At 43.1% G+C, this 17,410-nt stretch overlaps 2 protein-coding genes and 1 long non-coding RNA gene across 3 annotated transcripts in view; 2 read left to right on the top strand and 1 right to left on the bottom strand.

Annotated features, from left to right (window-relative positions):
* Nucleotides 1–17,410, top strand: part of LOC145976874 (lachesin) — a 371,398-nt gene that overhangs the window by 83,662 nt on the left and 270,326 nt on the right. The gene's annotated exons all lie outside the window — the stretch shown is intronic.
* Nucleotides 6,008–12,596, bottom strand: LOC145976842 (uncharacterized). The gene is made up of 2 exons (XR_014440323.1): nt 11,894–12,596; nt 6,008–6,347 (listed from the first exon to the last, which is right to left on the bottom strand). It is a non-coding gene; the product is annotated as an uncharacterized LOC145976842 (long non-coding RNA).
* Nucleotides 12,997–16,464, top strand: Noc (zinc finger protein no ocelli). The gene is made up of 2 exons (XM_083108271.1): nt 12,997–13,652; nt 13,879–16,464. The coding sequence occupies exons 1-2, from the start codon at nt 13,566–13,568 to the stop codon at nt 15,286–15,288; spliced, it is 1,497 nt and encodes a 498-aa protein (XP_082964397.1). The 5' UTR covers nt 12,997–13,565; the 3' UTR covers nt 15,289–16,464.

The raw sequence follows: 17,410 nt of genomic DNA, 5'->3' as shown, positions 1-17,410 counted from the left end.
GAGGGAGCATCGAATCCCGGAGCGCGAGAACCCGGACGCTGAAGAAGGACGATCGTCCTTGCGGAAGCGGGCGGCGAAAAGGAGACAGGGATAGCCGAGGAGAAGCCGCGGCAGCGACGACGGTGGTGCGGATGACGCACGTGGAATGGTGGCGGACCAGGAGGGGGAAGGGGAAGGGGAGGGGAAGGTGAGGGACAGGAGAAGAGGAGGGGGGAGGGGAAGGGAGAGAAGACACGCCGGCGACACACAATGCAGGTGACAGCTCGCGCACCCCACAGGCCCTGTCTCATCTCTTTTGTTCCTGGCGTTTCGTCGGCTTTCTTCCCCATGACGGCAAGACAACCGTGGCATGGCTCGGCTTCGTCTCGTCCCGTCCCGTCTCGGCCTTGCGTCGCACTGAAATTGCTCAAATGGAAACGAGTGTGTCATTCTCACTACGTTTGCCTGTCACTCTCTTGCCTTTCCTCTTACTCTCTATCTATCCCTTTATATCTGTCGTACTTCTTGCTCATTTAAGACCCGCGCGCTCGATCTTGTATGCGTTAAATTTGTCTTTACGGGCTTGAATATTTTGAATTAAGCGTTAGCTTCGAATTCGTCCTGCAAGGTTCCTTAATCGTATTCGTAAAAAAAAAATAAAATCAAACCGGGAAGTTAAAAAACCGACGTATTATATTAATTAGACCGCGTGACATCGTTAAGTATAATTATATATAAATATACGTATAATTGCGACACGTCGCGAGCTAAAAAGTGAAAAGCGTTGGCGCGAGTTATTGTCTCCTCGCGATGAAAGATAATACAAGGAAAAGCGATTCAAGAGAGCTCGAGATAAGAATCGCCCAGCGAGCAACATTCGTTGCCGACGTAGCAGGTAGCGCATTGGGTGAGGTGTAGCTGTCGTGATAAACACGCGTTACTTGAGATTCCCTCGTTTGTAACAGACAAACGGGAGGAAGTCCGGTTTCTTGGCTTTTCTCTTCACCAAGTGGTGATGACTTCTAGTTATTATGACAGACTTCCGTTCCTTTCGCGTTAACCCAACAAACATGAATTTTTCTCCAGCGCAAAGTGATATCTCTTTAGTTATCCGTAATTATGTAAAGAAAAAGCATCGTGACGTGAAAGACGTCAAACAAAGGAAGAGAAATCGGCGATAAGTAAAGTCTTGAATGCTCGATCGTGTGATTTACGCCGCGTCGGTGATTCATCATTGTAAGCAAATTTACGATTACGGCGACGAAAAAAGGCGCGACGAAATTTTTATCGGCAGGTAAACGCGTCGCAGCTGGCACACCTTCCGTAGATAGATGCTTACCGTGTACGACGCTGTAGAAAGTTGCGCGCGAAGAATTTATCCCGGCTTTCGGGCGCGCGCTTGGAAACCTCGATATACTTGTACACGTGGTCTGTTAGACGCCAGTTAAAGACAAATGGGCGTTCTCTAACCCGCGGCGCGGCCGTTTAAATGGAAACCTGTAATTACAAGGCAGAGGAGAGATGTATCTTTCTTATCCGCGCGACGGCTGAAGGCTTACAAATTATAGTAAGCCGGAGATTGTCCCGATACTGGATAGGCGTTCGCGCCGTAGCCCTTATCTAATCGTTACGCTAATGTAGGAAGAGACGAATTGGTTTACTCAACCGGCTCAGTTCCCGTAAAGTGCATTCGTCCAACGTGAATCATTCTCGAATTTATCGATATTTTTTGTTTTAACATTAGAATATTCACAAGTATTTAAGTAACTTGAAATTTGAATAATGGATATTTTTCATGCGTCGTGTACATTTCAAGTGAAAATACAGGGTGTTTCTTAATAAGTGCGAAAAATTTTAGATGATTCTTTGTCGAAAATTAAGAGGAATTTTTCACATAAACATATACTCCTAAATATACCTTATTTTTTAGGTTTTTAGATTTTTATTATAATTTTGTTTTGTCCCAATTTTTCCAACATTTACTCTAATTTTATTTTTATTTTAAAATTTAACTTCTCGTAATTCAAAACCTATGCTATTTAGCATCGTGCTGTGCACGATAACGTATTTTATTTTTTTTCTTGAAAACTACTGGTTTTATGAAAAAAATGAAAGAAATAAAAAAAGTTTCTAAATAAATCAAACTTTTTAATGCATATTTTTACATGATCATATTCCGGCCTATTAAAAAGTTCTAATAAAAAATTGAATAGGAGTTGCTAGTTTCATCCCCTTATAACAATACGGGAGACTGAAAAAATATTAATAAATAACTAATAAAATATATTAATTAATAATTTAATATACTAATAAAAATAATAATTAATAAATATTAATAAATATTAATAAATAACCTTTTTATTAATAAAAAATATCCATCTAATTTCATTTCTTTAACTAGTTCCAAATTTGAGAAAAAAATAAAAACCTAATTTTTACCCCCATTTCTGGAGAAGTGTAACTCCACAGGGAGGCATGTAGGAGTATATGTTTATATGAAAAACCCCCCTAACTTTCGACAAAGAATCATCTCTTAAAATTTTTCGTACTTATTAAGAAACTCCCTGTATATTTAAATAATGACTCAAATCATAGATTTTTCTTTTTAAGTGCCTTTTTTCTCTCGCCTTTTCTTTTCAACTCTAGTCGGGTTGGCGATACAGAGATTCGTTGGCTTTTCGGTAGCTAATGAATCACCGCTGTCATACGCCAGGTGCCGTACATCAGGTTGAGAACGCGTTCCGCGTCGTCGCGGAACGGAAATGTCGCGTCTGCCGCGCGGAATCCGCTTTTACACGCGTGTCCCGGCGAGCAAATTATGCGGCATCTCACGGAGTGCCCGCGCGTTTTACGCTTCGACGAACGTAATTCTCGAGATTTGCAATGGGGTGGAACTCTCTGCGGCTCTCCCTCAAACGCGTACGCCGACCATGTGTATGTATTATTTCCGCGTTGGAACGCGTTGCGTGTCCCTCACTCGTCACATCGCGCCGTTATGTCGTGTACGCATAACTATTATTTTGCCTAAACGTATGTAACACCTTTGATATGCTTTCGCACCGCCGTGTGTTATCTATGCGACGCATGTTTGTGCAATGTTGCGCTTAAATTCTTTTCATGATCTATCTGCGTGAACGTAAATTTGAATTAAATTCAGAACGTCGGGGAATTAATTCAAAAAATCTCCTAATAGATTCATCTTTTCAGCAAAAATCGTAAGATAAGATCATTCCTCGAGAGAAAATAATTCCTCGTGTTTCTTGGCACACGGGAAGCAGTCTTTACGAATTTTTAATTGAACGTGGAACAGATCTTAATCCGACGCGAATATAAATTTAGGAGCTGTAGGTTTACGGATGCCAACTTCTCATTAAAGTACGGGCATCCCGATGACACCGTGCGTTATTGTCAGGTTAATCGTACATCATGTACGCTCGACGTGCACGGTTTGGATCCGTATTCCATGTACGTGTATGTATGCACGTTGCTTCTTGCCTCGCATATATATATAAGATATATACATATACATATATATGCGCACAGATATTACAGCGCGGTGGGCGCTTCTCTTGCTACGGCTCGTCTCTCCTCATCAAAGACCGACGTTGTGTCGACGCGTCGAGAATATATTCGCGCACAACTCACCGTATAAACAAAATTTATCCATGGACAACGCACGTGCGTTTGTCATATTTCAAAAACCTACCGCCTCACTCCGGTCCGTTGTTCCCCTTCGACCCCTGCGGCTGCGTCGACAGTAATTTCAACGTTGCGCCGACTTTAAAGGCCCGTCGTGTAAAAAAACCTTCACCGTCAGCCCCTCCCGCCCGTCCCGCCCGCCAAAAAAACAGCTGTTAATGTCTGTTCGCCGAGAATATTTCGTTAACTGCGTCGCGCGATGCGAGATCGCGCGGCGAAATGGTGGAAGCATGATGTATATTGTGCACATGTGTCGCAGAGAATGTGAAAACACAGGCGTCACACAGTTTTTTTTTTTTTTCGTGATTCGATGTTACTCCACGTGAAATAATAAAAATGCCCTCCCGCTTATTTCAGTGAATCTCGCTGTCCTGATAAACCCGCCTTTAGCGAGATTGCGCGATTTTTTCTATTAAATGCGAATTAAAAAGGCTCCATATAAATTAGCCTTTGTATGCATTAGATTACTCGTTATATTTTATCGGTGTAATAACACACTCGGAAACATATATTATTTATCTGTCACAATTTTTTGCGATCGAATATTTTTATCACGTTATTTAATCTCTCGTATCTACTTAAGATTAAAATTGATTGAAATAGATACGGGGAGATACCTTTTCCACGCAAACATTGAAATATCTTTATCGCGCGAGATACTAATACCATTATACGCGGTCGTCGGAGCGGTGTACTTTCTGCGACGTGATTTCTCTCTCGGAGAATTTCGGAGGACTCTGTTGTAATCGGAGACGACGTCCCGTCTCCGGTACCGAGAGAGAAGTCGTTCTGGCGTCTCGTCACTCGGCCGTCTGCTTTCAACACGACGCCCGTCTCTCATTCGACGCCAGACGTCGCCTCCCGCACTCTCGGCCAATATGTCGACCTTCTACACCCGCGAAGTCATCCGAACATGAAAACCAATCGTGACAGTCGATCCTAACTGTTTCGCGTCGCTTTCCGAAAGGAAACCAGACACACACATACACACACCGCCTTAAATTGGTTGCGATGGGTAGCATTAAAATCTTGTAAACAATTCAACTAAAGTTTTCTACATCGGCTTGGAAGAATTTACAGCGTAAACTTGCGATATTTAGAGATTTGCTTCGCAGTTACATTTTTAAATATCGATTAAAATTTCTCCCTATCGAGTTAAAATTGAATTTGTAAATGAAAATTGCATTAATTCGAATGACAATGAGAGTGCGCGTTCACATCTAAAGGTTTCATACGTGGCTGACATGAGTGCGATCTGATTGTGGATGGCAGGCAGGCAGACTCCGCTCCAAAACGTATCATCAGCCATCCTATTTTAATAATACGATTTTAGAGGGCTGTCCGCTTTCCCCTCGACGTTGTCATTACGCAGCCGTTCGGGGGTCATTTCGTCCGAAATAATTAGCGGTCCCGGTAGTTGTCTCAGCACGAAGGGCTGGGGCATAACGGTAATGGCAGGGTGCCGTCCTCGATAATTTCGACTGCGAGGAGGACGTGCCGCGAGCCGGGCTACGGGGCGCGCAAAAGACGAGGGAATTAGGTATAGAGGCGACCCTGACGAAGGCGCTTCTCATGCTAACCCTGGTAACGAGTCGAGGCGCCAGATAAGTAGAGGGCATCCCGCGCCGGTCTTCGGGAAATAAAATCAGGAGATTGCGGCGAGAAGGAGAGAGGACCCAACCAAAGTCCCGGTCCTTAATGCCATCTAACGCAGGCTGATTTATCAAAGGCAGAGCACCATTACCGTATCCGAAATGGCCGTCGTTCGGAAGGACTCGAGATATGTCTGATTATGGACGGATGTGCCATAAATCGAACGCTCTAAGGATAACACTTTGAAGGGTTGCCTCGGTGCGAACGTGCATGTTTCGCCCCGAGTTTATGATCTTGAAGTTATGTTAATGGTATACGCACGGCTGCGATGACGTTTTATTAAGCGGGAGCGTTCGAGGAATTCGCCGGGTTCTCATGAAGATGTGCACTGACGTTTCATGAACTCTGCTGGTGTCCGGAAAAAAACGAGCTGGGAGTTTCTTATTAAGAAACTCGAATCTTTTTCGCTCTAATGTTTCAGGTTTATTATTCCTGGATACATTTCAATTTAGTAGCATTTTCTACCGGCTTTAACAGCTTTCTCACGATCGTCTGTCAATCGATAAATCATCCGTCGCTCGCTCGATCGATGGATATTATCGCGATATAACGGAGTGATATATGTCAAACGATAACAATGTTTTATACTCCGAATAAATTAGCGTCGTGTGGCGATTATAAATAAATGATTCGGTGAATTTGTAAAAAATGTGGAATAAATTTGTAAAAAAATACATTCGTACAAAAGGGATTTTTATTTGCCAGTATGGTTTTGAGATGGTTGGAGCCGTCCACATCGCGATATTGCCGGTTACATGTTGCCACGCTTGCCGGTAACCACGCAATGTCGCACGTCCGGCATCGTGGGCCCGCTCTCCACGGCACTATATCTAAAAGAAAAAAAAATCTGCGCACACACACGCACACACGTGCACACACGGATCTGATCGTGGACATAAAAATGCAGGTCGTGCGCGCTTGCGCGCTGTTCGCCTGGCTCGACATCGGTGTTTTATGGCCGACAGCTTTGTGTGTTCCGCAGTAGGCATTATTTTTCCTTCTAAACTCCGTTATACCTGGAACAATGGAGAGATTAAAACGTAAAATATATGATCTCGAGTATAGTCGACGGGTCGGGGACGAGCGGCAAAGGGAAACGATACGGCGTCTACAGCTTATGGTAAATTTTGGTTTATACCTGGGGTTACCACTCGGATCACCTTTTTTCACACGTATAATGCAATGGGAATTGATTTACTAATTTCTAGAAGAAAACGTGATAAATCGTTTACGTAAGAGTTTTGATATTGAAGCACTATTGTGTATTGGAGTGTATTGTCTATTGTATCTTTTTTTCAATTTTAAGAATTATTTCTGCATATATATCTATGAATGATAAAATCAATTTAAAAAGCTATTTATTCTAATGTCAAAATAAATAATAACCATATAAAAAATATAAATAATAACCAAAATAAATAATAACCATGTAAAAAATAGGCAAATAAAAAAGCAAATAAATAATAGGCATATAAAGTCTTATGCATAGTACGCTCAATAATCATTCGTATATTATCAAAAGTAAAAATTATTGAGTAATTATAAGGTGTAAATTATAAGGTAATTATTTGTCACAACTAATGTTCGAAGGTGATTTATCAATACAGATGGAAAATACAAAATTTATAACAGAATATTTCACTGTTTATAACTTTACTTCCATGCAAATACACAAGGTAGTAAAATATATTTCCAGCAAGATTCGATTATCTTGATTACTCGTCGCGGCGCTAAAATAACTTAGTCAATTGCCATATAAATCATAAATGATTTATGTTAAAATAATTATATTATATTACAATAAAATATAATATAAATGTAATATAATAATGTAAATCGATTTGCAGGTTTATTTTCTACTTTGTCCATATTGATGGATGATGTATGATGTTTGCACGAGATTATTCGAGAAATATGTATTTACAAATTTAATGACGAATTAAATTGTACATGATTAATAGATGTAATAAAATAATATTAGACGAAAAAGAGAAACAATCCTTGCCCAAAATAAATTTTGTTGATATATGTTTTGAAAATTTGGACTCTTAATAATTGAAATAATAATCTCGAATTATTTCGCAAATATAGCCATTTAATGCAATTTATTTCAATCCCGGTTTAAAGCCCTGAATTTTTTAAGACGTTAATTTTACAATTTTATCGGCTTTCTTGTATTAGATTATTTCTCTCTTTTGTCAAGCGTACGTCAGCGAAAAGCGCTCTCTGTGATAGACATTGACGTTTAGCCGGGTGCTCGGTTTTTGCTTCGGATTAACATCCCGCTCGTGTTGCGTGAATATTAAGCAAGTCGTTTAATCAGTAAGCCGTTATTATTGATTGACAGCGCGATAAAGCCATTTGGGCCCGTGTGTATGCTCGACAAACCGGGATTCGCAGACGATTGACAAACTGTCGCCTCGTCCATCGTCTAAATTAAGTGGTAATCCGAGTCAGTCGAACGCGTCATATTTATTATCCAAAGCTGTTTACACATGTCCGCGTTAATTTCGCTACTCTATTTGGCTGCGAAGTTTCCATCCGCGGTAAAAGGTATCGAGATTCAATCGATTTACCATACCATTAGATTTCGACGCGTTAAACGATCACGCGAACGACCTTTTCCACGTATATCAAATTCTCGCGCGCGTATAAATTTACACATTTTAAATGCTACGCTGACTTTTCGCACGACATTTCATCCGACGATGCGGTGTCTTTCGGATAAAACGGGGGGTAGGCTTGCCCAAGTAATAAACTTATACATGAAATTGGAGAAAATTTGCAAACGATATGCAAAACGCGAGACTCTCATTCGTTTACTATGCCGTCTCGTCTCAGGATAGCGCGATGCCGCACGTCTTTCGAATCTCGCGAAAGGCATTCGTTCGACAGCGCGACGGGCTGCGCCGGATCGTGTGCTCTTGTATTTGTCGAATACGAAGTCACGTACCGAATACATTATCGGACGGGTATACGGTCTATGCATGCGAAGGTTGAAAAGCAAGCGCAGCTCGAGCCGGCGACGCTAGGTGAGCGAGGAGGACGGACGATCGGACGGACGGGCGAGCGGGCGGGTGGGTAACTATATTGATTGTGTAGCCGGCTGACAGCGACAGTGACATATGTCACCGAAGCTTCTCGTTATCGCTGATTTAAACATGAGGCAACGAGGCCCTCTTGCCGAGTTGCCCGCTCTGCGCCGGCAACTCCGTATTTCTGTTCGTGTCTCCGTCCCCTGTTATTATTATTGCCGAGCGTGCACTTTTCCTTTTTCTCTTTCTCTCTCTTTTTTTTTTCCTATTCGCCATTTCCTCTTTCCCGCTCGATCCATCGACTGGCATTGCCTGTCGGAAGCCGGGTAACGTGACCTCTTTGATCATCGGCGTAGTGAAACGGGTTGTCAGAAATAATTATGATCCCCACGTACCACACGTAGCCGTCGTAGATGCGTGACACGCACTACATTGTGCTCTTTTTCGACGTTGTTGGATCCAGTCAATTCAGAGTTTCGCGTGAAAGGTGAAGTTTCGGATTCCCTATATCCAATAAAGGGATATAAATCGAGTCGAGTAAACTACGGTATCACGCGTCTAGCGTGTTTGTTACATTCTCGAAAAAAACTATTAATGATTTTTCATTAATAAATTAACATTTCAAATAACGCTATGTAAATGACACGCATAATGCAAGACGCGACGCAATAGCCAATCGATTTACAAGTCGTCTACGAGAACGAAAGGTTGATTGGCTAGCGCGTTGCTTCTTGCCATGCATAACGCGTTTCGCGCGCAAGAGTTCTCAGATGTGCTGTTGCAACGCGCGTGCGGACGGCGATAAATCTTCATCGAGAAAAGCATGCAGATTCGAATATAAAGCCCGCGCCGCAACGCATGGTTCACTTTTCATGCGAAACTTGATACAAAATAGGTTGTATCCGTCCTCGACGAGATACGTATATACGTATATATACGTGGCGCGCACCCCCTGTCATTCCGGGCGCGGGGTTGGGGGTATAAGAAGTTGGGAGCAGAAGAGGGGCAGGGAAGAACGACGGAAGAAAGACCGCTATGATTTATTATCCCCCGCAAATTCTGTTTCTCCTCCGTGCACGCCAACTGCGTTCGCGTTCATCCATCTTTTTCCCTTTCACGGCTCACCGAGCAACCCTCTCCTCGTCCCGTCCCGCGCTCGCTCTCGTCGGATCGTCTCTCCCTTCGCTCGTCCTCTTTGTTCCGCGCCATCTCTCAAAGTGACTGACTGCCTCCTTTATTATCCGCTTGTCAGCATTTTTACACTTTTATCCGAAGCTCTCCCGGCTCTCTATTGTTCCCGCGGCGAATTCGTACGGTCACAATACGGTCTTGAAGGACTTCAACATGCGGATCATTGTCACGGTGTCGTCGGTTCTCTTGTCATTTGGCAGTGTACTGTAGTTTAGAACGACCGCGATATTCAATGCGCCGAATCGACCGAAAATGGATCGGCGAATAACGAGGTTTGTATTTGTTCTCAGGTAGCCGTTAATACGAGTATCTTCAAGAGAAAGCGAGGCACTTTGTGATTCGCGGATAAGAAAAAAAGATGCTCTGCACGTGTAATATTTTTTATATAAAATGACTATTTTCTCTCTCTTTAATTTTCTCACGTGTTTTCACATTTTAACAATCGTGTGATTCTCGAAATTTTCTTACATGAATTTTCAATCCAAGTGTAAAATTTGATGTACAAGCGAAAAATGGAAAGATCACTTTCTATATAAATCTAAACGAACAATTTAAACATAAAGGACTTGTTTCTTAGACTATAATAATGGGAGAAAGTTCTCATAAATCTATCTTTCTGTTGTAGCAACTCAATGGAGAGACAGCACAATGATGGGCAATTAGTCCCGCTATTTATTGTTGCTAAAGTACATTTCACGATAATATATCTACCAGTTTTTTTGTTATCTATCGTTTACAGGGCTTCTATTAAATTCTATTAAATTCACTGTCTTCTGTCTTTCTGGTATATTTTCGCACCTTATTGACAAAGAATTGACACCGAATATTATCATCTTGTCACAACAAATTATACGGGGGGTCTTAAACCTTAGCTGGTGCAGTATTTATTCTACACAACTCAGGTACTTGTGTACCTATTAGTACCTAATGATGTCCAGTTGTTTTCAGAAACATATTTTTCAGTGTGGCATCTATTTGAAAATAAATGCATCCTGTTATGAAAAATGTTTTTTGTTAGCAGAGGTTGAAAAAATCGAGTAGACAGCTTTGTGCAAACAAATAAAAGTGTAAAGAACACGTCATTCTCAGATATTACGAGTAACATTTATTATGCGTTACATAACAAAATGAATTACACGCCAAAAGAAGAAAAATATCTTGTTTGTACAAGATCAATTAACCTTGTTTTAAATATGAGTAACTTTGATATACTGCGGTCGCTGATAAAGCGTACAACAATGATTCGATCGCGCAAAAAGATCAACATAATTTATGAGGCTACTAAAATACAACGCCACACATTCGGCGCAACTGTTGTAATTATTGCGAATGTACTTAATTTCGGAATTTATTCGGTAAATATTGATTATAATAGGAGTACACACGCCAAATATCGGATTGAATCTGTTATCGAGACGAGTGTCGGCTGTAAATGTTCGAAGAAAGGCACGAGAAGCCGACCCGAGATGAAAGAGAACTATATTAGCCGTAAACTCATCTGTCAGTGTCAAGACGTCAAAGAATCGCCTTCAGGATATTAGTGGCGCCATAACAACCGACAGTTTACGCAGAAGCGTGACTATCTTTTTTTTCTTTTAAAAAATTGAGGTACAAAGAGAGATACGATATTGACATTGAATGAAATGTGGAAATATGTGCAACCCTACAGCGATTAATATAATTATAAAAAAGATGTTTATATGTATAAAATCATAATACGAATCTCTCTATGAAATCTATCATTTCTATTAATTTTCAAAATAGATTTATTATAATTTTTTGCACGTAATAAATCTTCTTCAATTTTATTGCTTCTCAAATGATCTGTTGAAATGTAACAATAACTACATTGCTACATAACTATATTAAATGTTTTATTGGATAAGTGTTGCCAAGAAGAGAAATGGAGATAATTCTTGAAATTAATAGACGCAATTTTTTTTATGATTGCCAAAATAGAAAACATAATTCTTGACGTGTAATATTTTTTTGTATTATCTATATACTATCGGTTCTTAAACAGCCATCAAATATGTAACGGTGTCTACATTAAATATTTTAGCGTGAAAAAAGTAAAGCGTACTTTTTTAGTTTGATAGGTAGACAAGACTTAATAATTTTTACGATTACCAAGATGGAAAAATTAACGATCCAGCGACATGCGGCAAAACCAATATCGCGTTACAATTGCGGTGAAAATTACTTCTCGAAGCGAGCAAAAGTAACGTCGTATCTTCGTACATTGTGGATTTCTATTCACGGTTCATATTATATATAATAGTTAATGATACCGAGAATGTTATAATGAATTCCAGCGTAAATTACAGTCGACATACCTATATGCATTTCTCAGATACTGTTCGGTTGCATTCCTGCGCGAAGTGCTCCCCGGGGTAATTATTGTTTACCGCGGGTATGCGGTCTACGAAGCGGGCGTGTGGATATCGTCATAATTCGTCGTAATTACCTTGTAACATAGTTACTTCATCGATCGCTTTATCTTGCTTAAGCTGTACTTAGCGGAATGGCCATAATCGCCTAACCGCGGAGCGTTTTAGTTTGAACGAGGTCTGATAGTCGAGCTCTTTAATGGCCGTATCGCTCGTCAAGCGGACGCGTACAGTGCGTGCCTGGCGAGTGCGCGTGTAAACGCGTTACACGCGTGAGTGCGCCGTCGGATTTCACCGAATATTCATTCCGCATAGTACAAATATACTCGACTTTGATACATCGATGATAAAGAGCCGCTATTCCGTTGAAAAACCGTCAGAATTGCAGGAATTGCTATTTTAAACCCTTCGCGTTGCGCGCACGATATATTCCGATACCGTAAGAATGCGCACTTGGAGACCGCAAGGGTCAACATCCGTCATTTCGGCAGCGATTAAACGCCATCGACGAGCTGGAGGAGCGCGCGATCGACAACGCGACGTAAAGAATGGCACGCAAACACCGAGAGATTGGCGTAGCCACGAGGCGTTAAGTACCAGATGACTCAGTGCGTACTGTGGCCGGGGCTGGAGCCGGAGCCGGGGCGATAATTAAAACGCTTTTACAAAACTGTAGGCAAACAGCGCTTAAGTGGCTGTCATTCGTTACCCCGTGGGGCCGCGGCAAGTCGGTAAGTCGCTGAGCGAGCAATCAATCACCCGACCCTCTCCCCTACCCCTGGCGGCCCATTACATTTCTATTTTGAAAGCTGCTTATTAAGCGGGGCCGGCTGGAGAGACAGACAGGTTTCACGGTATAAAATATCGGGTTGCCGTGGTGGCAGGAACGACGGTTCCGTGTCGTGGCGGCTGTGGTAGCACCAGCAGGGAAGGGTGGCGGAGGAAGCGACTGGAGAGAGAAAGATGGATAGCGAGGCGGACGGAGACAGAGGGAGAGAGAGGGAGGACGAGCCGGGGCTGGCGCGAGGAGAGAGGGGCTCGTCGGTCGGAGGAACGGGGGAGGGGGATGGACGGCTGTAAAAGCGGTGAAATATCAAAGCCGGGATGGGAGCTGTCATCGTCGGGCCAACATCATGGGTGGCGTGTTGAATTAGAATGCCTTCCCACACCCTACACAGGCACCGAACCCCACCGCAATTCTCCCACCATAATGCCATCTCTCCCTCTATTCTCGCGTAGAGTGGGATGGTGGGGATGACAGGAGAGGACAGGTTATACACCCCGGGTCGTCGAGGACGGTGGTGAGGAGAGAGGGAAAGGCGAGGGGATCGCGTTGCGCCATCGGACACCAGACGGCGCAGGCAGATCGTGCTCTCGCAGTCTAGAGTGACTCGTTCGCGCGAGCCGCCACTATTTTCCTGGATTCCGTGGAGTACGTGTCGTTTGCGCCGAATACGCTGTCGAGGCGGTGATCGATTCCTCCCGACGGAGACGCGGGATCTCTCACGGCGCTCCTGCCGGTCGGGCCTTGACGCGCGCGAGCCAATTTCGCACGGTTCTGTGTGTAAATATTACCTGTTGGTTTAAGTGCAAGTGAGATTTACTAGTGGGTAACCAAATGGTTGTGCTCGAGGAAGGCGGTATGCTGACTACTGGACACAATCAATATTTACCACCGGATTATCTTTCTCCGCTTCCAACTACGGTTAGTATCTTTATGCTCGAGTTGTAACTTTATTGGTGCTGGCAAGGAATGTGGTAAAAATCTTTAAATTAATGATCAAGATTTGCTGTATTCTTTGTTCTATTAAGATTGTCCGAAGCATTGTTGGTTTTAATCGAGAAGCTACATTCTTTGCATGCATCTGTAATCAAGTGCTATTGTGTCTTTTTCGTCGATCTTTCATTTTCAATTTCACTCGCTTTCGCAGTTGGACGCGAAGAAGAGTCCGCTGGCGTTACTGGCGCAGACATGCAGTCAAATCGGGGCGGATTCGCCCACGAAGCCGCTGATATCGCCCCTGGAGAAGAGCTCGAAGGGAATAAATATCGCGACGAACGCCAAGTCGCCGCCGGCCGCGAAACTCGAACGCAACAGCCAGCGCGGTAGCCCGACGGACGGCAAGTCGCTGGCGTTCAAGCCGTACGAGGCCAATGTCGTGACGAAGAAGACCTCGGACGAGGGCAGACCCGCGTCAAAGGCCAGTGTGCACAGTGTCAGTGGTCAGGATAGTATCAGTGTGAGTGATAACACGCATGCCGACAAGAAATCGTCCGGTAATCGTACGCCGGTGGGTCGAAAGTCCGCGTCGCCGAGCGACCAAGCGACGGCGACGGCCACCAGCGGGACGCCGTCGATCGACCACCGGAAGACCCCGGCCGATCGCGAGAAGACCGACGGGTCACCGCGGAGTATCAACAGCAGCAACAACAACAACAACAACAACAATAACAACGGCACCAGCCCGATCATCAGATCCGGAATGGAGATCCTTTCCGGCGCGCATACAAAGGACGCGAACCTGGCGGCCTACAAGCCAGGACTTTCGGGATACTCCAGCAATCCGCTGTGCTGTCCGCCCGGCCTGGCCGAGAATCCCGCCTTCAGGCCGCCCTTCGCGGGCGCGTCGCCCTTCTCGCATCATCACGCCGCCGCGGCAGCGCTGCTCGGCTACCCGTCGGCCAGTCCGACCGGCGGCAACCCGTACTTGACTTACGCCCGCGTCAAGACTCCGGCCGGCGGCGAAGCCCTGGTCCCGGTCTGCAAGGATCCCTATTGCACCGGTTGCCAGTACAGCATGCACAGCGCCCAGATCATGATGGGCGCGGGCAGCTGTCCCAGCGGTTGCACCCAGTGCGACCATCAGAAGTACGGCCTGGCCATGGCGTTGTCGTCGTTGGGCCCGATGCCGCCCCCATCGTTGTCCTATCCGTCCACGCTGGCCGGCGGCCGGCCCTACGTCTGCAACTGGATCGCCGGGGAGTCTTACTGCGGCAAGCGATTCGCCACGTCGGAGGAGCTGCTGCAGCATCTGCGTAGTCACACGAGCCTGGCCGGCGGCGGCGATCACGCGGCCTCGGCGGCCGCGCTTCTCGGCAGCCCGCACCCGCACCCGCTGCTGTCGCCGTCGACGACGCTCCACCGGGCCAGCGGCGGCACCTACCCCGCGCCATCGCTGAGCCCCCTGAGCGCCAGATACCATCCGTACGGCAAACCGCCGACGGGCCCGCTGCCGGCCTCGCTCGCGGCCTCGCCGTACAGCGCTTTCAACGCCTTGGGACCGTATTACTCGCCGTACGCGGTTTACGGGCAACGAATCGGCGCTGCCGTGCACCCCTAAGACGGATGTACGTCCCGAGGGGGGGCGCGAGGATAGGATTATTCGCGAAGGAACTGTTTCTTTTCTCTTCTCATTCTCCCCCCTTCCCTCTTTCTCTGTCTCTTTCTTTTTCTCAGTGTACAGTTGGAAAATGTGCAAAGATGGAAACGCGGAAGGACGAAAATTGCCGTCTGAGAGAGACTGTTGTGTAAATAGCCAATGTGTACAATACAAATTTATTTAAAAGAATTCTATATATGTATATATACATATAAATATATGTGTACATTGAAGATTATAATTAAAGTTTATGAAACAACCTGGCAGTGTAACGTTGCATCGCGACACCACTCTCTTGCGGGACTTTTATGACACGCGAGTAATACGCATCTTTATTAAAATCCGGTTACCAGGTTGGGAAGAGGCCTGTGCCAGCTGTGTAAGTTGATATTGTCATAATCGCTGGACGAGCAAGGCCTCCCTCGCTTTTCACCCGCGGGATACGCGAGGGAGAATCTCTGATCGCGCCTCCAAATGCGCTTGACGTCTCGTGTCATCTTTCGGCGCTTTTTTTTATACGCGTAACGGTAGATCCTCGCCTCGTTGCGAACGACATTAATTGGTTATTCGGTGACGCACGTCTGTCGAGGATTGTAAAGTGCGTATTACGAACGCTGTATATTTTCCGACGCTCCGCAAGCAAACGCGAGCCTCTCATCCCAACGCGTTCGATAGCGCGATTTCGCGTGTTTCTATGTCCATGATATAACTGTGATATTACGCTACTTTTTCGAGAAAAAAAAGATATCCTTACGAGAAAGAAATATTATTAATGAAAATAATCGAGACATCTTTCGCTGAAATGCATACATTGTAATTTATTATCGTTGTCATTTGTCAAAAAGCAAATACGATTATCGTTGCACGAAAATAAAATTTATTCCAGATTATATGTTTTTTCTCTCTTTTCTTTTCTTCACGAAATTCAATAATTGCACAAGAAATATTCGATTAGGTATAGCGAGCGTATCGAATCGCATTGTCTCTCTAATATCACATCGTCTTGCATATTGTCGATTAGTATGATCTGATAAAAGAAGCACATGGTGTACGATACGCATTATTCGCATTGTAAATATCTTTTGTAAATATCGTTGAGTTTCCATACCGCTTTAATAAAAAACAATGTTTGTAGAATCTTTTATATATTTTATCACATTTAGTCATCGTTCGATTATATCCGATTCCTTCCTTTTCTCCGCTTTCACTATGTTTCGTCATTAATTCTTTTTTATATAATTTTATAACACAATTTTTTTTACTATCCTTATAATATTTCGATTATCAAAATGCGCAGTTGCTTATGTATTTTAATTTAAAAAAAAAACTTATCTCTGTTTGCTCAAATTATATATATCCATATCTTATATAAAGATATAATAAATTATTATACGATATTTAATTTCGACTTATACCGCGTTTTTTGTCGCACGAAATGTAAAAATCAGTTTGCCTGATTTCGCTGACCTGTTATGATTTGTGCTCATCAGTCATATTTAACAGATAATTTATCAAACGCACTTCACAATCTGTCATTCACTGGCAACAAGGCGTATTTTTTATGTGTCGAAATTTATTATTCGTTTATATTGAAATAAAAAATATGAAATGGAGAAATTTAAGAAATAACACGTATATATTCCATTTACTCTCTTTATCGCGTAAAATAATATTCTATTCAACAAATTAAAAAAATCAAGCTAAAGATAATTTGTGACAAATCGCCTGGAGATTTTAAGTTGTAAATTTTTGAAACTTTTCTTTATCTTTTATAGATAATCTTTAGAAAATTCTGGTTATACTCTGTCATTTCTTTTTATCATGAATTAAATAATTTTATAACGTTCGAGTTAAACATAAATTGATATCATTATCAACTACATCTCATCAAATTGTCAATCATTGTCAACATTGATTATGAGTAATCTACTTATATATATCATTGCATCTTAACTATATATCTGAAAAAATTAATATCTTCCAAACACATACATGTATCTTCTCATATCTGTTTTTTATATGAAATATATATATAATGATTTTATTTATCATATTTACTTAATAGCAGTGAGTAACAAAATCA

This window comes from Camponotus vicinus, unplaced genomic scaffold, assembly GCF_025532165.1.
Source record: "Camponotus vicinus isolate PSW18456_S1 unplaced genomic scaffold, iyCamVici1.0 SCAF_9, whole genome shotgun sequence".
Taxonomy (NCBI): Eukaryota; Metazoa; Arthropoda; class Insecta; order Hymenoptera; family Formicidae; genus Camponotus; species Camponotus vicinus.
The sequence above is the reverse complement of the archived record's forward strand: the minus strand, read 5'-3'. Positions and strand labels throughout refer to the sequence as shown.